The sequence below is a fragment of the Myxine glutinosa genome, chromosome 12 (assembly GCF_964187855.1).
Source record: "Myxine glutinosa chromosome 12, kmMyxGlut1.1, whole genome shotgun sequence".
NCBI classification, from domain to species: Eukaryota; Metazoa; Chordata; class Myxini; order Myxiniformes; family Myxinidae; genus Myxine; species Myxine glutinosa.
In genome coordinates this window covers 1,502,262-1,523,881 of record NC_136272.1, presented here as the reverse complement: position 1 = coordinate 1,523,881, position 21,620 = coordinate 1,502,262, and the positions used below count along the sequence as shown (strand labels likewise).

The window sequence follows — 21,620 nt, the reverse complement described above, 5'->3', positions numbered from 1 at the left end:
AGTGCCTCGGTGGTCCTTTTGTCCATCCACATACCTCACCAACGGCTCCCAACAGACTAGCTTTCATTGACATCCAACCACTTTCAAGCTCAACCACATCATCCTCTACCCTACTCAGCCTCTCTTTTAATGCCTCCCTTACTGTCACCTCTTTCAACCTCCACACCTTCATTCTCGGTTGGTACTTCACCCACCGAGCTCTCCTCGCACCTTTCACCCTTATGTCGCAGACAACCAAGTGGTGCTGTGAAACAGCCTCCTCCCCCGGATCACCTTTGTGTCCCGGAGGTGCCCCCTATCTCGCCTACGCACCATCAGGTAGTCAACGGTTGTCGTCGACCCACCTGACGTGTATGTAACAAGCTTATGATCCTCTTTCTGGAACTGAGTATTACAAATCAACAAATCAGCTCCATCAGCAAACTCCAAAATCCTTTGACCTTCTCCATTTCTCACACCATATCCGTAAAGCACGTCTGCAACTACAGACCAATCAGCCTGCTCCCAATTATCAGCAAAGTCATGGAATCCATCATTGCTTCGGATATGAAATCTTTCCTCTTCTCCAATGGCTTGATCTCTGATCATCAATTTGGTTTCAGACCAGGTCACTCTACTCTGGACATGCTGCTTCTGCTGTCTCAACAATGGATGGAGGTCCTCAATGCCAAACAGGAAATCAGAGCTGTCTCCCTTGACATATCAAGGGCCTTTGATACGGTCTGGCACCCAGCTCTGCTCACCAAACTCTCCTCCTATGGTATCCATGGAAATCTCCATGCATGGCTTGCGGACTTCCTCTCTGGTCGTAGTCAACGTGTGGCCCTGAATGGATTTCTCTCATCTCCCCTTCCTGTTCAGGCTGGAGTTCCCCAAGGAAGTGTGCTGGGCCCTGTGCTTTTTCTGGTCTTTATCAATGATCTCTCTGACTCTCTGGAAAATCCTCTCTATCTCTTTGCTGATGACTCCACTCTCTGCCGCTCCATTCCTCTTCCCTCAGATCGGCAGTCTGCAGCCTCCTCACTCTCTGAAGACCTGGACAAAATCACAGACTGGTCAAACAAGTGGAACATGTCTTTCAATCCTGCCAAATCTCACTCTCTTACTATGTCTCTCCGAAAAGATCGACTGGACAACCCTCCCATCTACTTTCTCAACAATCCTCTCCAAGAAGTTCTGTCACTCAAGCTTTTTGGTCTCACTATCTGCCATGATCTTTCTTGGGAAAACCACATTTCCAAGCTGGCCTCCAAAGCCAGTCGCCGACTGGGCATCCTCCGTCGTGCGAAGTCCTTCCTCGGCACACCTGAGCTCCTCACCACTTACAAGGCTTTCATCCGCAGCTCAATGGAATACTGTTCTCCCCTATGGGCTGGTGCTCCTGCCTCACACCTGGCTCGGCTTCACGCTGTTGAATCCAAAGCTTTCAAAATCATTGGAATCTCCCGCGATGAAGCTATCTCTGAGGGCCTTTCACTCACTCACCGCAGGCAGGTAGGTGGTCTTTCTGTCTTCTACCGACTCCTCTCCGGCCTTGCTCCCCCAGCTCTCTCTGTGCTCTGTCCCCCAAATATTCCTACAGGCCGCACAAGATCTGCCAGCAACCCTCTGATGGTTAAACTGCCGAAATCTCGGCTCTCTGCTCACCTTCACTCTTTCATTCCTCTTTTCTCCCGCCTGTGGAACAAACTCCCACACTCCCTTCAATCCCTCTCCTCCCTCCAGGTCTTTAAAACAGCTGTTCACCACCATCTCTTATCTTCCCCCATCCATAACCTTGATCTTTTCTACCCCCACTAATTCACCCCAGATCCACCTTGTTTGAAATTCCAACTTATTTCCTGGAAATCCTGGCAGTGTCCATATGTTTATACCTCTCCCACCCCCCCCCCCTTCACATGCCTCCCCCCCTTCACATGCCTCCCCCCCTTCACATGCCTCCCCCCCAAAGCCCTCTCCCTCCCACAGATCTCTCGATGTCTCCATGTCTCTCGGTCCCTGCTCTCAAATGTTGTGTTTGTGTCCTTCCCCCTCTCTCCCCATCTTGTCTACCGCTCCCGATGTTATTTGTTTTATGTGTCTGTTTGTCTTTCTGTGTGATTAATGTTCGCTCTTTCACGAGCCTCGATCTTGTATACAAAAAAAAAAAAAAAAAAAAAAAAAAAACCCCCCATGAACTCCCTCAAAACCATCCATACTCCTTCCCACATGTCCATTTCGGTCTCCTCCTTCCACAACAACTTCCTCATCTTTCACGTTTTCCATCAGCTTTCCATTGCACACCAGAACTTGTCTTTCTCTTCATCGCTCCGACCAACCTGCGGAGCATATCCTGAGATGACGTTCACCAAGAGCTTTCCAATCATCATTTTCACCATCATCAACCTATCACTCACTCTAGTCACACTCACCACACTGTCTACAAACTCCTCAGAAAACAGGACACCAACACCATTCAGGTGAGTGTGAGCTACTAAACCAACAGGTGAGCATGATCCAATAACATGTTCACCTGGTAATCAGAGGAGTTTGTGAAAAAGCCAACAGCTGAAGGTGAGCCAATAACATGTTTACCTGGCAATGAAACGAGTTTGTGAATAAAGCAACAGGTGAGCGTGAGCCAATAACATGTTCACCTGGTAATCAGACGAGTTTTTGAATTAGCCAACAGGTGAGCGTGAGCCAATAACATGTTCACCTGGCAATGAAACGAGTTTGTGAAAAAGCCAACAGCTGAAGGTGAGCCAATAACATGTTCAACTGGCAATGAAACGAGTTTGTGAATAAGCCAACAGCTGAAGGTGAGCCAATAACATGTTCACCTGGCAATGAAACGAGTTTGTGAAAAAGCCAACAGCTGAAGGTGAGCCAATAACATGTTCAACTGGCAATGAAACGAGTTTGTGAAAAAGCCAACAGCTGAAGGTGAGCCAATAACATGTTCACCCAGTAATCAGAGGAGTTTGTGAATAAGCCAACAGGTGAGCGTGAGCCAATAACATGTTCACCTGGCAATGGAACGAGTTTGTGAATAAGCCAACAGCTGAAGGTGAGCCAATAAATGTTCACCCGGTAATCAGAGGAGTTTGTGAATAAGCCAACAGCTGAAGGTGAGCCAATAACATGTTCACCCGGTAATCAGAGGAGTTTGTGAATAAGCCAACAGCTGAAGGTGAGCCAATAACATGTTCACCCGGTAATCAGAGGAGTTTGTGAATAAGCCAACAGGTGAGCGTGAGCCAATGTCCAGCCCAGCCAAGCTCGGTCCACTTGTCTATAGTATGCCGCATGCCGTAACCCTGCCATGATAAGGAGGAAGTACACGGAAATAAAGTACAAATCAATTGCATGAACACATTTCAACAGAATACTTCACTGTGGGTGAAACAACATGGTATACATGCATAAACAATGACCACGTTATATCATATTATCACACAACACGGGAGGGAAGGGAAGTGACCCTAATAGATTGTGTCACGTTTGAATAAAGCAAGGGCAAAGAGGTCAATGTGTATAAATGTGCTGCATCGTGAGTATATAAAATTGTCCAGGATCCCACAAACGACTTCCATGCAGATGCCCTTTGGGCCCACATTTTTTTTCTGCACAAGATCAAGGCTCATGGACCCATAAGCTAGCAGAGCCGAGACCCAACCCATCCGCTCTGTCCACATATTACCCCCGACATACTGACTAACTACTGGACTCGTCTTCACGAAGGGAAGCCCAAAACATTTTAGAAGCGAGTGATCTCTGGGTCGCTCCCAGGAGATCGATTGGCCACTTCCGTGCCACCGGCATCTCCGAGAAAATCAACAACTTTCAAATTCCAGGTTGACTGGACACATCAACTCTTACACTCCTCACTTCTGTCTATATAACAAACTTCAACCTCCCAGAAGCTATTACGTCTCACTCTTCCCTCCAGGGCTCCAATCAAACAGTGCACCACCATCTCTTGCCATCCGCAATTCTGACCCATCATTTTTATATCTGACCCATCTTTTATCGGACCCATCATTTTTTATGTATGACCCATCATTTTTATATCCGACCCATCATTTTTATATCCGACCCATCATTTTTATATCCGACCCATCATTTTATGTCTGACCCATCATTTTTATATCTGCCCCATCAATTTTATATCTGACCCATCCATTTTATAGCTGACCCATTTCTATACCTAACCCATCATTTTTATATCTGATCTTTTTTTTAAATGTCTGACCCATCAGTTTTATATCTGACCCATCCTTTTTATATCTGACCCATCATTTTTATATCTGACCCATCGTTTTTATATCTGACCCGTTTTATATCTGACCCATTTTTATATCTGCCCCATCATTTTTATACCTGACCCATCATTTTTAGATCTGGCCCATCATTTTTAGATCTGACCCATCATTTTGATATCTGACCCATCATTTTTTTATCTGCCCCATTTTTTTATCTGCCCCATCTTTTTATATCTGGCCCATCATTTTAATACCTGACCCATCCTTTTTATATCTGCCCATTAATTTTTATATCTGACCCATCATTTTTATATTTGACCCATCATTTTTATATCTTCCCCATCGTTTTTATACCTGGCCCATCCTTTTTATATCTGCCCATTCATTTTTATATCTGACCCATCATTTTTATATCTGACCCATCGTTTTTATATCTTCCCCATCGTTTTTTTTATCTGACCCATTTTTATATCTAACCCATCATTTTTATATCTGTCCCATCATTTTTATATCTGATCCTTTTTTTAAATGTCTGACCCATCAGTTTTATATCTGACCCATCATTTTTATATCTGACCCATCCTTTTTATATCTGCCCCATCATTTTTATATCTGATCCTTTTTTTAAATGTCTGCCCCATCAGTTTTATATCGAACCCATTGTTTTTATATCGGACCCATCATTTTTATATCGGACCCATTTTTATATCTGACCCATCATTTTTATATCTGACCCATCATTTTTATATCTGACCCATCCGTTTTATATCTGACCCATCCATTTTATATCTGACCCATTTGTATACCTAACCCATCATTTTTATATCTGGCCCATCATTTTTATATCTGATCCTTTTTTTAAATGTCTGCCCCATCAGTTTTATATCGAACCCATTGTTTTTATATCGGACCCATCATTTTTATATCGGACCCATCATTTATATATCTGACCCATCATTTATATATCTGACCCATCATTTTTAGATCTGACCCATCATTTTTAGATCTGACCCATCATTTTTAGATCTGACCCATCATTTTTAGATCTGACCCATCATTTTTAGATCCGACCCATCATTTGTAGATCTGACCCATCATTTTTTATATCTGACCCATCATTTTTATATCTGCCCATCATTTTTATATCTGACCCATCATATTTTTTTTTATCTGACCCATCATTTTAATACCTGACCCATCCTTTTTATATCTGCCCATTCATTTTTATATCTGACCCATCATTTTTATATCTGACCCGTCATTTTTATTTCTTCCCCATCGTTTTTATATCTGACCCATTTTTATATCTAACCCATCATTTTTATATCTGACCCATTTTTATATCTGACCCATCGTTTTTAAATCTGACCCATTTTTATATCGGATCCATCCTTTTTATATCTGACCCATCATTTTTATATCTGGCCCATTTTTATACATGACCCATCATTTCTATATCTGACCCATTTTTATACATGACCCATCATTTTTATATCTGGCCCATTTTTATACATGACCCATCATTTTTATATCTGATCCATCCTTTTTATATCTGACCCATTATTTTTTATATCTGACCCATCATTTTTATATCTGACCCATCATTTCTATATCTGACCCATTTTTATATCTGACCCATGATCAATATCCTTTCCCAACATAACCATTCCTAGTTTCAGTGTTTCCTCCCCTCCATCCTCTCCTGTTTTACTCTTCATTTCCTTAATGCTTGTTCACTCTCAATCACACCTTGCCCTTCCATGACCCTGCCAAAAATTTCCAACCAAATTTTCCAGTATGTAACATATCAACTATGTTATTTGAGCGAAGTTTGGTCACAATCCCATCAGCAGTTTTGGAGAAGTTGCAAGTGATTATGGATGGATGACCGACGACGCACCATCCCATAAGCTCAATGGAACTACTTTCCACGTGAGCTAAAAAGAACATTTGGTGATCCATGTTTTAGAATTTGTACTCGGTGTCCCATGTACGCAACAATACTGATAACGATTTGCAAAATGTTTGTGGTATATATAGATTTATGCTTGCACAACCATGTGTACTGCGATAGTGCAGTGGTGTTACATTTAGACACCTCCACGTTTTGCACATGCTATATATCATAGTGAAGCAACAAGGTGGCATGCCAATGTGGCAAGATTGCAGATAATAGGTATTCTTAGAATGAAACGCAAATCAAACATCACGTTACTTCCTCAGCAAAAAAAAAAATCTTACAGTAAATTCCATATCCGAAGAGTGATGAAGAGCAAGAATCCAGAGATTCATCAGGACTGCATGAGCAAGCCAACATGAGCATTTTATCAACATGAAATGTCACATTTTCCAACCAAAGAGTACAAGTAATTGCACATTTTGTGAAATAAAACTATGATAAAATTTACCTCCTCCTCATCTCCATCTCCATCGAAGAGTGCACCCAGGTAAGCAAGATGGAAAATGGCCAGGAATGTGAAGGAAAAATTGATCAGCATAACCCAAACTTCCTGTTTGAAAGAGTATGAAAAGGTATAAAAACTCAAACAAGTCGAGCAACATCCAAAGTATACCACCCCCATGCCAAATAAATAAATAACACATCCTCTGGCGATGCCACCACCGTGCAGCACAGACACGGTATTGGGAGGGAGCAACGGTATTGGGTGTACTACAACTGATTGACTAATTGCGAAACGAAAATTAACAAATAGTAATCGTAAAATAATAAATTTCTTCATCAATTGGCTGATAGCATACCAAAACCACCAGTGTTTCATCTGAATCTGTAACTTTTTGAAAATCAAGTAATTAATCGAAAAATTAAATGATTGATTAATCAATAAATAAATAATTGCCTTTACAGCAAAATCACTTGGTCATCGTCATGTCCAAATATCAGCTTCCTAGCTCAAAAGGTGCTTGACATATTGTCCAGAAGAGAAAGAAAATAAACAAGTACTAAAAAAAATCATTGATAAATAAATAATTAATCAATTTATCAAAAAGTAAAAGAAAAAAAAAACGGTACCGTTTTTGCCAAATCACGTGCTCACTATTATGCCAAAATTTCAGCTTGCTAGCTGCGAAGGGTGGCTGAGAAAACCAACAAGAAAGAACTACAACGGCACTCGGTAGAGCGCATACCTCCGCCAGGCTGAACAGTTTATGTGTTGTACCCCACAGATAGGCCGGATCTGGATTCGGACCTGAACCAAAATCGAATCGGCTTGTTCTCGTCACCGAACCAACTCGTCCACCAAGCTTAGTCATAACTCGTCCTTATCTTTTTTTAATATCATGTCATATATGGCTTTTTGCCCGAACTCTCAATGGTAAAGAAAGAAGAAATGCGGGCAAGGGGGTTAACAAGGAGAGATGCAGAAAATAGGGCAAAATGGAGAAGATTGTCATGGGGACCGCAAGGCTAACCCCCGCTCTAGCAGGGAAAATGGCCTTAAAATGCATGTTGTTGTTGTTGTTGTTGTTGTTGTTGTTGTTGTTGTTGTTGTATATCGCTTTTTGCCCGATCTCTCAATGGTAAAGAATCACTAAAAAATTACATAATTCTCGTATCCGATTCCATATTCAAATTTTCACCAAAATCTAATCGATCAGTCCTTGTGACATGCACTACCTCTCTGCCAAATTTCGTCCGAATCCGTCCACAATTTTTTGAGATATCTTGTTCACAAACAGACAAACAAACATGAAAAATCACTCAGAGAGCGACACTTGACAAAAGAGAACAAAGTAGAATGGCCTCAGTAGAGTTGACCTTTTTTGTTGACCTTTTTCCCTCACAAATACTTGGTGGTTCAATTCAGTGACCTGCTATGCAAATCGTCTGCAAATTTTAAGTTAATTGGATGAAAATTGACAATTTTAGAAATTTGGCCGATGTTGACCTTTTGGCCGATGTTGATCTCAAATATAATTGATGATTGAATTCAGTTCGCTGATATGTAAATCCTATTCAAATATAAAGTCAATTGGATGAAAATTGAGGATTTTAGAAATCGGAAGAAAAGTGGTTGACGTTAGGCCTATGTTGACCTTTTGACCTAAAAAAATTAATAGAATTATGTTGCACCATGAACGAACTCTACCATTTGGTGAAGTTTCGTGAAGATCGGTTTAAAATGGTGACCTGTAGGCAAGTATAAGTGAGCGGACAGACAAACAAATGAAAAATCATTCATAGAGCGACACTTGGAAAAACAGAACAAAGTAGATTGCACTCAGTAGATCATCCTTTTGACCTTAAAAATAATTAGTGGTTGAATTCAGTGACCTGATATGCAAATCGTCTTCAAAGTTCAAAGATCGTCGTCGTCAAAGATCTCCTTCAAAGGAGATCTCGTGAGATCTTGTGGGGTAAGTCACGGTTTTTCGAAGCTGTCCCGACCTTCACGCACGCTTGAAGTTAAGTAATTGTTCACAATTGTATTTTCGTGATAACTGTATTTATTTTATGGTGTGTGTACGTATATTGTGTCCCGAGGAAGATTTTCGGTGCAAATCTTTCATACCTGTATAGAACATCGTGTTAATTCGTGTCGTGTCTTGAGGCCTTGTACAGTGTCCAACCTTGAGGCTTTGTTTTTCTCTCGGCGGTCCGTCGTTTGTGCTCCAATAACTTTCGTTCTCTGCTTTTCCCAGTCTTTTCACCCCATAGCCTACTTCCTTGTGTAAATCTCAACTCAAAAAAAACAAAAAAAAAAACATTTCCTTCTCTGTTCTTCTTCTTTGTTCTCATTCATTTATTCGTTCTTATTCATTCGTTCGTTCTTCGACCACGTGTTTCTCCCCCATTTCCCCAGATAGTTTTCACTGTTATTAACCTTACAATGTTTACACTTTCCCCTCAAGTTCTGTATTCCGTCGTATATTATAACACCTTTTTCTTCTTCTTCTTTAAAAGGCTGCTTTCGACTTGCTCACCAAATCTATTCATCCCCAAAAAAAATTCCATCTCTTTCAGTGCCTTTTTTCTACATTCCCTAAACTCCCATGCACTCCATCCTCCATCCAGCGTCCTTAAACGTATTTTTGACTCGAAGGTCACAAGAAACTCATTTTGCAATAAATGTTCGTTTCCCATTAATCGTACACTTTCTAAAATCCAATCTCACCCCTCCCCTCCGAATCTTCCCCATAACCCCTCCCCTCCAAATCTTCCCCATCACCCCTCCCCTCCAAATCTTCCCCATCACCCATCCCTTTCAAATCTTCCCCCTTTCCCCTCCCCTCCTAATCCTCCCCATTACCCATCCCTTTCAAATCTCCCCCCTTTCCCCCTCCCTCCTAAACTACCCCCTCACCCCTCCCCTCCAAGACTCCTCCCTCACCCCTCCCCTCCAAATCTCCCCCATATCCCATCCCTTTCAAATCCCTCCCCTTGTCCCTTCCCTTCTAAACTCCCCCCTTGCCCCTCCCCTTCAAATCACCCCACCCTCATTTCTTCTCAATTTCCCCCCTCTCACTCCCCCTCCTCAAAGCGTCCTCCCCACTTCTTCCCCCTTCCAACTCTCACCTCCATCTCCCCCAACCTTCTGCCTCGCTCTTCCTCCTCCTCAAATAACACCTCATTGTGCCTCACCCAATCACCATCAAACCTTTTGTCCGCCCCATCCTTCCCTTTCTCCGAGCTATTCTGAAATCTGACACACCTTCAACAGCTCTCCCTACCTCTTCCACCTCTTACCCTACCCCTCCTCCCCCCTGTTCTGTATCCGATGCTCCCGCTTCCTCTTCATTAACGGTATGGACCTCAAACATCGGGGGCCTTTGTTCAAACTTAACTGATCTCTCCATACAGGTTGCTTCTGACAAACCTGACGTGATCTGCTTAACAGAAACTTTCCTCCTTCATGATGTCTCTGATTCCTTAGTATCTCTCCCGGGTTACTCCCTCCTCCGGTATGATAGACCTGAGCCTCGTCCTGGAGGTGGGGTTGCTATCTTTATCAAAAACTCTCTTCCTCACTCGCCCTGCACTGTACTCTCTCCACCTCACCGCCAGGAATACCTCTGGCTACGGCTTCCCCTTCGCTCCCACCTCTTGTTCATATGTGTGTTGTACCGTCCACCAAACAGTGATGACTCCATCGACATCTCGCTGTCTAATAATATGGACCAACTTCTATCTACTCATCCCAACTCTCTCTTCCTCATATGTGGTGATTTCAATTGTCACCATGCCAGTTGGCTGGGTGTGGGTACCTCTCTCACCAGCCATGGCTCCTCAGCAAAGGACTTCTGCGACTCACTGGGACTGACACAATCTGTCAATTTCCCGACCCGGATCTCAGTCAACGGAACATCTTCTCTTCTGGACTTGGTTATGACTAACTTCCTTGAAAATGTCTGCTGCTCTTCTTCTGCTCCAATCGGATCATCTGATCATGTGCTTGTTAAAGTGGACATCTCTCTGACCATTCTCAGGGAGCCTGCTCAGCATCGACGAGTCTGGCATTTCACTCAGGCCAACTGGCACGGTCTTCAAGCAGCTATCAATCATCTGGACTGGTCTCCCATCTCTACCACCTCTGACATCAACTCATCCTGGGAATTCTTCCAAAGTAAATTGCTCTCTCTCATGCACAGATTTATCCCATCTCGTCTTCAGTTGTCATACCCTTCCTCCCGTCCATGGTACACGGAATCTTGTGGTGAGGCTGTTGCCCAGAAACAACTTGCCTTCGTCTCCTGGAAAGCAAATCCAACGGAAGGAAATCTCATTTCCTTTCACAAAGCCCGAAACAAGTGTGTGTCCACCCTCAGGAGAGCCAGAAAACAATATCTCTCCGTTCTCAAGACCGAACTCTCTTATCTGTCTCCCTCTTCCAAATCCTGGTGGCGTCTGGTCAAATCTATTTCTGGTGTTTGTTCCCCCTCCATCCCCTCCCTTACCTCAAACGGCTACACAGCTGACTCCGCACGTGAAAAAGCTGAATGCCTCAACTCTGTGTTTGCCTCTAAATCTTGTGTCCCAAACCCATCCCTCTCTGTACCCACCATACCCAGTCGTACCCAGCTGCTCCTGGACTCCGTGTCCTTTCCTCCTGACAAGGTGGAAACGTTTCTGTCAACCCTCGACTCTGATTCTGCAACTGGACCTGACGGCATCAGCCCACGGGTCCTAAAATCCTGTTCTTCCGCTCTTTCACTCCCTCTCTCTGTTCTCTTCACCCTCTCTTTTGCTCAAGGTCAACTGCCATCTGCTTGGAAATCTGCCAATATCACTGCTTTGCACAAAAAAGGTGCAAAAACAGATCCTAGCAACTACAGACCAATCAGCCTTCTCCCAATTATCAGCAAAGTCATGGAATCCATCATTGCTTCGGATATGAAATCTTTCCTCTTCTCCAATGGCTTGATCTCTGATCATCAATTTCGTTTCAGACAAGGTCACTGTACTCTGGACATGCTGCTTCTGCTGTCTCAACAATGGATGGAGGTCCTCAATGCCAAACAGGAAATTAGAGCTGTCTCCCTCGACATATCGCATGCCTTCAATACGGTCTGGCACCCCGCTCTGCTCACCAAACTCTCCTCCTTTGGTATCCATGGAAATCTCCACGCATGGCTGGCGGACGTCCTCTCTAGTAGTAGTCAACGTGTGGCCCTGAATGGGTTTCTCTCATCTCCTCTTCCTGTTCAGGCTGGAGTTCCCCAAGGCAGTGTTCTGGGCCCTGTGCTTTTTCTGGTCTTCATCAATGATCTCTCTGACTCTCTTGAAAATCCTTTCCATCTCTTTGCTGATGACTCCACTCTCTGCCGCTCCATTCCTCATCCTTCAGATCGGCAGTCTGCAGCCTCCTCACTCTCTGCAGACCTGGACAAAATCACAGACTGGGCAAACAAGTGGAACATGTCTTTCAATCCTGACAAATCTCACACTCTTACGATGTCTCTCTGAAAAGACCGACTGGACAACCCTCCCATCTACTTTCTGAATAATCCTCTCCAAGAAGTTCTGTCACTCAAGCTTTTGGGTCTCACTATCTGCCATGATCTTTCCTGGGAAAACCACATTTCCAAGCTGGCCTCCAAAGCCAGTCGCCGACTGGGCATCCTCCGTCGTGCGAAGTCCTTCCTTGGCACACCTGAGCTCCTCACCACATACAAGGCTTTCATCCGCAGCTCAATGGAGTACTGCTCTCCCCTCTGGGCCGGTGCTCCTGCCTCACACCTAGCTCGTCTTCACGCTGTTGAAACCAAAGCGTTCAGAATCATTGGAATCTCCCGCGATGACGCTATCTCCGAGGGCCTTTCACTTAATCACCGCAGGCAGGTTGGTGGTCTTTCCGTCTTCTACCGACTCCTCTCCGGCCTTGCTCCCCCAGCTCTCTCTGAGCTCTGTCCCACAAATATTCCTGCAGGTCGCACAAGATCTGCCTGCAACCCTGTTATGGTTAAACTGCCAAAATCAAGACTCTCTGCTCACCTTCACTCCTTCATTCCTCTTTTCTCCCGCCTCTGGAACAAACTCCCTCACTCTCTTCAATCCCACTCCTCCCTCCAGGTCTTTAAAACGGCTGTTCACCACCATCTCTTATCTTCCCCAATCCAAAACCTTGATCTTTTCTACCCCCGCTAATTTCACCCCAAATCCACTTTTTTGAGGTGACTTTTGACTTCTTTCCTGGAAGTCCTTGGTGTCCTTGCGTTTTATACTTATCCTACCTCCCCCCAGGCCCTCTCCCTCCAAAAACATCTCCCGATGTCCCTGCTCTCAAATGTTGTGTTTGTGTGCTTCCTCCCCTTCTCTCCCCATCTTGTCGACCGCTCCCCTTTTTATATACTTTGTTTGCTTGTTTGTTTGATTTGTTTGTTTGATAAATGTTAGCTCTTTCACGAGCCTCGACTCGGTATACAAAAAAAAAGAAGAAGAAAAAAAAAGTTTAAGTTCATCTGATGAAAATTGACAATTTTAGAAATTTGGCCTATGTTGACCTTTTGGCCTGTGTTGACCTCAAAAATTGTTGGTGGTTGGTTTCACTAAGCTGATACGAAAGTCCTTTTCAAATTTCAGGTCAATCGGATGAAAATTGAGGATTTTAGAAATTCGAAAAAAGTAGTTGACCTTTGGCATATGTTGACCTTTTGACCTATGTTGATCTCAAAAATAGTTGGTGCTTGAATTCAGTTAACTGATATGAAAATCCTATTCAAATTTCTCTTCATGTTTGTGTCAATTATCCGTGTGTGTTCAGGGTCGATACTCATGTGCTATGTCGACGAGTTCATTAAATCGCTCGACGTGGGGTACGTTCACAATATAGTCAGGTTCACTATGTTTTTTCGTTCAAAATCATGGTAGATTAGCAAACCCATACATTTTTGGAAACGTTATGACATGGAAAATCTGAAAATCAATGTTTACATTTGCCAATTCCGACCAATTCGATTCGACCAATTCGACCATTCGACCAATCGCTTCGATCGACCATTCGACCATTCGACCAATTCGATCGATTCGATCCGATTCATCGGATTCGAGTGGCAGAAGGAGTGGCAGAAGGCGAAGGGTACGGGAGCAGAAACAGCAGAGCATGAAAGTTATAAGGCAGCCAGGAAGGCTGCAAAGAAAGAGGTAGCAAAGGCGCAGGAGGCATGTAGGAAAATGTTCGGAGAACGCTTGGATTCGGAAGAGGGTCAGAGAGCGGTATTCAGGATTGCAAAGCAGATAGCGAAAGAGAGGTGTGATGTGATGGGGGTGAGCTGCTTGAAGGATGAAGTGGGACAAATCGTTGTCGACCCAGATGGAATTAAAGGAAGATGGAAAAGATATATGGAAATGCTGTTGAATACAGAGAATGAATGGGATGGCAACATAGAGAGTAACCCAGTTTTAGGACCGGCAGAGAAGATAACTGAGAAGGAAGTTGAGGAAGCGATAAAAGCAATGAAGGGTAGAAAAGCGGGAGGGCCGACGGGAGTTGTGGGAGATATGTTGAAGGCAGCAGGAAGTTGGGGTGTGAAGAGAATGACAGAGATCTGTAATCTGGTGGTGAAAGAAGGCCGCATTCCAGTGGATTGGGAACTGAGTACCCTCGTCCCTCTATACAAGGGGAAAGGTGACCCTCTGGAGTGTGGCTCGTACCGAGCGATAAAGTTATTGGAGCATGGAATGAAGGTATTGGAAAGGGTGTTGGAGAGGAGGATAAGGAAGAAAGTGAAGATCGACGAAATGCAGTTTGGATTTATGCCAGGAAGAGGAACGACAGACGCGCTTTTCATTGTGAGGCAGTTGCAGGAGAAGTACATGGAGAAGAGGAAGAAGTTGTTTCTTGGGTTTGTTGATCTGGAGAAAGCATTCGATCGGGTTCCACGCAAAGTATTGACATGGGCATTGAGGAAGTTAGGAGTGGAGGAATGGTTGATCAGAGTAGTGATGGCAATGTACAAAAGAGCGCGCACAGCTGTAAGGACGAAGGACGGGAACAGTGGTGAGTTTGAGGTGAAGGTGGGAGTGCATCAGGGGTCGGTACTAAGTCCACTACTATTTGTAGCTGTGATGGAGGTGCTGGCTCAGAACGTAAAGGAGGGTTTACCGTGGGAGTTGTTGTATGCAGATGATCTGGTGTTGATTGCGGAAAGTATGGATGGACTGAAGGAAAAGATGAACACGTGGAAGGAATGTATGGAGACAAAAGGTCTGAAGGTGAATATCGGAAAGACGAAGGTGATGGCAAGTGGTAAAGCATGTGGTGAGGTGGAAAGAACTGGGAGGTGGCCCTGTGCTGTGTGTAGGAAGGGTGTCGGAGTGAACTCCATTCAGTGTACAATGTGCGCTGAGTGGGTTCATCAAAAATGTAGTGGTCTGAGAGGGTCATTAACCAGTGTGGCAGCTACATTCAAATGTAAGGTGTGCACAGAGGGAGCTGCAGATGGAGGAAATGTTGAGTTGGATCTTGGAGACGGTGTGAAGCTGGAAGGTGTGAAAACATTTTGCTACCTCGGAGACATGCTGAATGGAGAAGGTGGATCAGACTCGGCAACGGTTGCTCGAGTGAGATGTGCATGGAAGAGGTTTCGGGAATTGAGTGGCGTGCTGATGATGAGGGGAGTGTCGTTGAAGCTGAAGGGAAAGGTGTATGCTGCATGTGTGAGAAGTGTTATGATTTATTGGAGCGAGACATGGGTAATGAACGTAGAGCAGCAACGAAGGTTGGAAAGGGTGGAAATGCGAATGGTTAGACGGATGTGCGGAGTATCGTTGAGAGAGAGGAAGACAAATGATGAATTGCGAAAGATGATGGGAATAGAGCCTGTGATTGACGCTGTGAAGAGGAACAGGTTGAGATGGTTTGGTCATGTGTTGAGGAAGGATGAAAGTGACTGGTTGAGAAGAGTGATGGAAATGAATGTAGAAGGAAGTAGAAGACGGGGAAGACCGAGAAAGACTTGGCTAAAGATGGTGGAAGAAGAAATGCGGGCAAGGGGGTTAACAAGGAGAGATGCAGAAAATAGGGCAAAATGGAGAAGATTGTCATGGGGCCCGCAAGGCTAACCCCCGCTCTAGCAGGGAAAATGGCCTTTTAAAATGCATGTTGTTGATCGACCATTCGTCCAATTCGATTTGCCAATCAATTTGACCGACCTTTGCTTGTGTGGAACGGACTGTGAAAACGATGCGGACTATATTGTCGGATACGACACACAGGACGGTGATGACGAACTCTAAATGGCATATTCTGTAATCGTGTATGTTTGATGCCATTGACTGCCTGTGTATATTTTGTCATTGACTGCCTGTGTAGATGTGAAGTTATACTGACTGCATGTGTATATATGATTTTGCTGACTGCCTGTGTATGTTTGGTGATATGAATTATTGTGACACATTTTGATGTTATTAACTGCCTGTACAAAATGATAACATGTATTTGATTATGCAACTTATCGCGAATATAAAGAAAGTATTTTGCAATTCAAAACCTTTGATTCGTGTCTTACCATTCCCCATAGCACTAATTTGATACTTTCATTGGATTTCTTGTCCCTGAAAATATAGGTTTAGTATATTTTTAAAAGTTTTTAGGGTAATTAGAGGCAGAAATAGAACAAAATATGTATTTTACAGTGGCCATTTTGAAAGTCCAAAATGGCCGCCATACAGGTATCTCTCCAAATGTAAACATTGAGTTTTAGTTTCATTATGCTATAACCTTTCCAAAAATGTATAGGTTTGCTAATCTACCATGATTTTGAACGAAATATAATTTATTGACATAGTGAACCTGACTAATAGTACAATCCTATTGTCAACACCCCTCGTCGAGCACGTTAGTGGACTCGTCCATCCAATAATGCATTGCTGAGCGCCGAGGAAACTGGTCATTGCGGTCTACAGAGGTATCATATCGACAAACATCGGATCACTTACTTTGTCTTAAGACAAAAGTCAAAACGAGTGAGCGTCATGGAAGATCCAAAAAAGAGGCAGATTACGGACTTCTTTTCGTCCATCACTGCGACAGACAATACTATAACAGATGAGGCACAACACCCACCGGGTAGGCCTACCGCAGCACCAGCACCTGAGGCCCAACCAGAGGTACGAGTACGCCGTAATGAAGCAGCCACGTCTTCCGATCCCCTTGGCAATACAAACACTCTTAAAGTGAGTGATGCAACAAACGACAAATCAGTGCCTGTGTTGGAAGGCGTACAGGCCGCGCCAGCTTATGATGTCGGTGATATTGTGGCCGATAATGTTCGTATCGAGTCGCTTCCAGGTGACGAGAAAATCAAGTACTTAAACGAGCATCACTGCCCACAACATTTTGATTCCCTGTGTGTTCAACGGATCAACCATGAGGGACAAAATGGTTCATACGTGCTGAATTTTCGCAGAGAGTGGCTCGATCGTTACAAATGGTTGGCTTACAGTTCTGTACTTGGAGGTGGGATGTGTAAGTTCTGTGTCATGTTCCCTCCAAAAAATGATCAAATGAAGTCAGGGGTGCTAGTCCGATCACCCGTAACCAACCTACGGAAAGCAACTGGTACAGACGGTGCACTGGCGAAACACGATTCACTTAACTACCATAAACAAGCTATGCTTGCTGCTAATGATTTGATGGAAAGTGTCCGAAATCCGACCCACAGAATATCATATTTGATTTCAAATTGAACTATGAAATTGAACAAATTGAACTATGAAAAAAAATCTACACATCCTCGGACAAATTGTCGGTGTGGTGCTGCTCTGCGGTCGGCAGGACATAGCACTCAGAATCGAGACAATTCGCTGAAATGTGACAACATCTCAAACAAAGGAAATTTCCTCGCCATTTTGAGTCACATTGCTGAAAACGATGAGATCTTACGGGAGCATCTGCTGAGTGGCAACAAGAATGCTCGCTGTACCTCTAAGACCTTCCAGAACGAAGTGAAAGAGATCATTGGTGGCCAGATTAGAGACGGACTGACCAAGTGTTTGAAGGAGGGAGGATTTTTCACCATCATAGGCGATGAGGTAACGGAGCTTCATTCCACCATGAAAGTCTCAGTATTTCACTCCGGTTCCTCGACACCCTGGCCTCACAACCTTCAGTTAAAGAAGTATTCTTTGATTTCGTAGAGCCAGAGAGGCCTACTGGGGAAGCTATAGGAAAGGCCATCATAAATTGTTTATTCAGAAGAGGTGTGGACATCAGTCAGGCAAGAGGGGAAAGCTATGACGGTGCATCATCAATGGCGTCATCCAGAATCGGAACTCAAGCGCAGATTAAAGCTGTCCGGCCTTTGGCGCTCTACACTCACTGCAACAGTCATGTGCTACATTTGTCTATCGCAGCAGCATGTAGACTACCCATGGTTCGCAATATGATTGATACCATCAATGAGCTTTATAGATTTTTCAAGAACTCACCCAAGACACAACGGTACCTTGAAAAGACCTTATCTGAGCAAGAAGAGGAAACCTCAGCAAAAAAACTACAAGGTCTGTGCAAGACAAGGTGGGTGGAGACACATACTTGTTACGAGACAGTCGAAGAGTTATATCCATTTGTCTGCATTTGTTTGGACAGGATTGTAAATCCCGACGGTGATGAGAATTCCTGGGGGTGGGACCGTCATAACCGCATGTTTTGCACAGGGAATTCTGAGTTCACCGACGTCTTTTCAGTTTGTTGTCAAGTATTAATTACAGTGAAGAACAGCCGACATACTTTAAAGGGCCTTGCTCACAAGCTGCAACACAACGGCATGGATGTGCTGGAGGCATACTCTATGATTGACGACAAGAAGGACGCGCTCACTCAACTCCGGTCAAATGCTGAAACTGAATTCTCTCTGTGGTTCAATCACGCTGAGGCCATGATATAATCTGTAGGAGGTTTTGTTGTTGTAGTCTGTGTTCTCACTGGCTGGGGGTGGGGGTATGTACTGCTGCATGTGGAGGCGTATGTGCCCCTGCTGGCCCACCTTAGCTGACCATATCGAGGTTGAAGGGCTGAAACGGGATGATGCCGAGGACCTCGACTGAGGACCCGGTCAGTGGGGCACACTTGTGACCAGGTGTGTTTTGAAATTATGTTTGTGCTGGTGCTACCAGTGACTCCCAGGAAAGACTGGGTGGCGACCAGGAATAGGCTGGTGATGCTGGAGAGACAGCGTCGGGGGCAGGTGGCCTTGTAAGCCATTTTGCCAAGCTGCATGGTTTGTATTGTGTGGCACCCATAATTTACAGTGTTGGTGAAAAATAGAGAACACCCCAAGGGCTCTCCGAGAGGTGGGGCGGAAGATGGGCCCAAATGGACAGATAAAACGTATAAAGACCCCTATACTGATGTTGACAAACGAGAAAGGATTGTGGATGCAAGTCTGGTAAGGTGGCAGTGTGGACGTGAGTTCGGATCCATCAGAGGGTTGAGGATCCATCAGGCTTGGAAGGTGTGTGGGAGTGATCGTGTGGGAGATGTTGGTCTATGGTGTGATGGTGTGCGTGTGGAGGCATGGCAGGTTCGAGAGAAGTGTAAAGAATGCTCTCCCCGAGAAGAAGGGAAGTCGGAAGTGGATTGCAAGAGCAGAGGTGGACGAGATGGAGGAGCGGTTGCAACAGGAGGAGGTCATGGGGATGGTACAGCACGGGAAGCATGGCTTGGGGTAGATGAAGCATGAGCGATGGGGAAACGTGTGAAAGAGAGGAGGAAGATGGTTGAGAGGGAGGTGAGAAGAAAGGAAGAGGAGGGGAGATATGTGAAAGCAGTCGGTCAGGCACAGCAAGGTGTTTGGACTAGGTGGGAAGGTGTGCGGGTGAGGATGTTGAAGTGGCAAGAGATTTGGAGGATGGAGCCAATATTGTTGAGTTTCCTGTTGCGGGCACCCTATGATGTGCTTCCGTCACCAGTAAACTTGAGATTGTAGAGGTTGTTGCAGGAGGAGAGATGTTATTTGTGTTGAGGTGTGGGAACGGTGCAGCATGCACTGAGTGCATGCTCACTGCTCAGTAGCATTGGCAGCAGGAAGATACAGGTGGCGACATGATCAGGTGCTGGCGGTGGTGGTGCAGATGGTGCAACAAGAGGTGCTGAGGTCGAGAGAGAGAAGAGTGGAGAAGGAGACTGATGGGGGAGAGGAGTGGTTTGTCAAAGAGGGCCAAGTGGAAAGAGGTGGAAAGAGGAGGAGGTGGAAAGCAAGAGGGCTGTCAGATGCTTGTGATTGGCAGGTGGTGGCAGACCTAAAGCCACAATCGGTATTCCCAGAGGAGATATGTGTGACAAGGTTGCGACCTGACATTGTCATTTGGTCAGGTGCAACAAGACAGGTCATATTAGGGGAATTGTCTGTACCTTGGGAAGAGAAAAAGTACAGTGAGCTGGAGGCAGAGTGATGGGAGAAGGGTTGGCAAGTTTCATGTCAGCCATTTGAGGTGGGGTGTGGATGGTATATTGGCAATGTATTGTGATTTTCTGGTCTACTCTGGGATACAAAACATAAATGGTTCACCTGGTGGAGGTATGCTCTCTACTGAGTGCCATTATAGTTCATCATTTATTTATTTTCTTTCTCATTTAGCCAATATCTCAGGCACCTTTTGAGCGAGGAAGCTGATATTTGGACATGACAGTGACCAAGTGATGTGGCTATCAAGGATATTTTCGATTTATTGATTAATCAGTTAATCGATTCATTATTTATTGATTATTCAAGGAATTTTTTTTTCTGATTAATAAGTTATTTAATTAATTTTCAAAAAGTTACAGCTTCGGATGAAGCACTAGTGGTTTAGGTATGCTATGAGCCAATTGATTAAGAAAATATTTTATGATCATTATTTATTTATTTTAATTATGCAATTAATAAATCAATTATTGTACACCTCTCCCTCCATATACAGTCTCTATGAGCTGCAAATCGGTATTTCCGGGCGCCAAAGGTGTCCGGCAATTCCGCGCTAGAGGATATTTATTTATTTGGCACGGGGGCGGTTAACTTGGAATATATCTGTACTTGTTAATATTATTATTACGACGAGCATATAATTCTTCCTTATGGAGGGGTTAATTCCTCCACTTCAGTGACGTTGATGGTGGTTTTTATTACGACGTGTAATGTCGGCACCCAAAAGGTGGCACTATCTGTCAACACTTGCAGAAAGACTTGGGATCCTCCCCCATCCAGAATTCCTGGAGGCGAGGTTTTTTAAAAACGTCTAGAACCCACACCCCGAGTACAAGAACTAGTTTTGAACTCGTTCTGTCCGGCGGTTGAGGAGACAGAGTCCCACCTAGAGTGGCACCATACTTGTTAATGGTATCGTTTGTTTGTTGTGCATTTTGTTGGTTGTCTCCTTGAGTGGTGGGTTGTTGTACACATTCACAGCAGGTGGAGTACGCTACATGGGTGGAAATGTCTTTCCTGCATATAATATTTATTTGTTTGTTCAAGTGTCTTTCATAAGAAATCATTGCACTTACCGACTTGTGCTGGTGCTCGCACTGTGTACATTTCCTGGACAGGACGCAAGCATTTAACACTGTGGCAATTTTCCTCCTCAGCACTGTCAAGACAACACAACGACCAAAGCTTTGGAAATAAAATAATAAAAACACTGGTGCAAATGTTAATTCAAAAGAAAAATAAACATAGGGGCAATAACCCTGGCACTCACCTGGTCGAATAAACAGTATACTGCACGGACTAAAGGTATTTTAAACCAATTTCAATGCTTGCTAGAAGACAGGACAGCATGTAGAATCATACAAACATAATCATAAGACTTTAAACAAACAAAGAAAAAAAAATACCTATTTTGGGGGGCAACCCCCCACCCCCTCCCACCCCATGTACCTCCTCAGACCCCAATTTTTCCAATCAATTGAACAAACATTGGTACATCACTGATGAAGAAGG

General features: G+C 44.2%; 1 protein-coding gene across 3 annotated transcripts in view; it reads right to left on the bottom strand.

Moving 5' to 3' along the window:
* Positions 1-2,549: 2,549 nt before the first annotated feature.
* Positions 2,550-21,620, bottom strand: part of PORCN (porcupine O-acyltransferase) — an 81,586-nt gene continuing 62,515 nt past the window's right edge. The window contains exons 13-16 of one of the 3 annotated variants that reach the window (XR_013621029.1): positions 21,185-21,267; positions 6,653-6,754; positions 3,070-3,299; positions 2,550-2,822 (exon numbers count right to left, since the gene is read on the bottom strand). Coding sequence is in view for 2 of the 3 variants with exons in the window: in XM_068133398.2 (XP_067989499.2) it covers positions 3,201-3,299; positions 6,653-6,754; positions 21,185-21,267 (284 nt within the window). In the remaining variant the exon portion in view is untranslated. Of the gene's footprint in view, positions 3,300-6,652; positions 6,755-21,184; positions 21,268-21,620 lie in introns of all 3 variants that reach the window. The other 2 variants (XM_068133398.2, XM_068133399.2) reach the window with 2 other exon arrangements.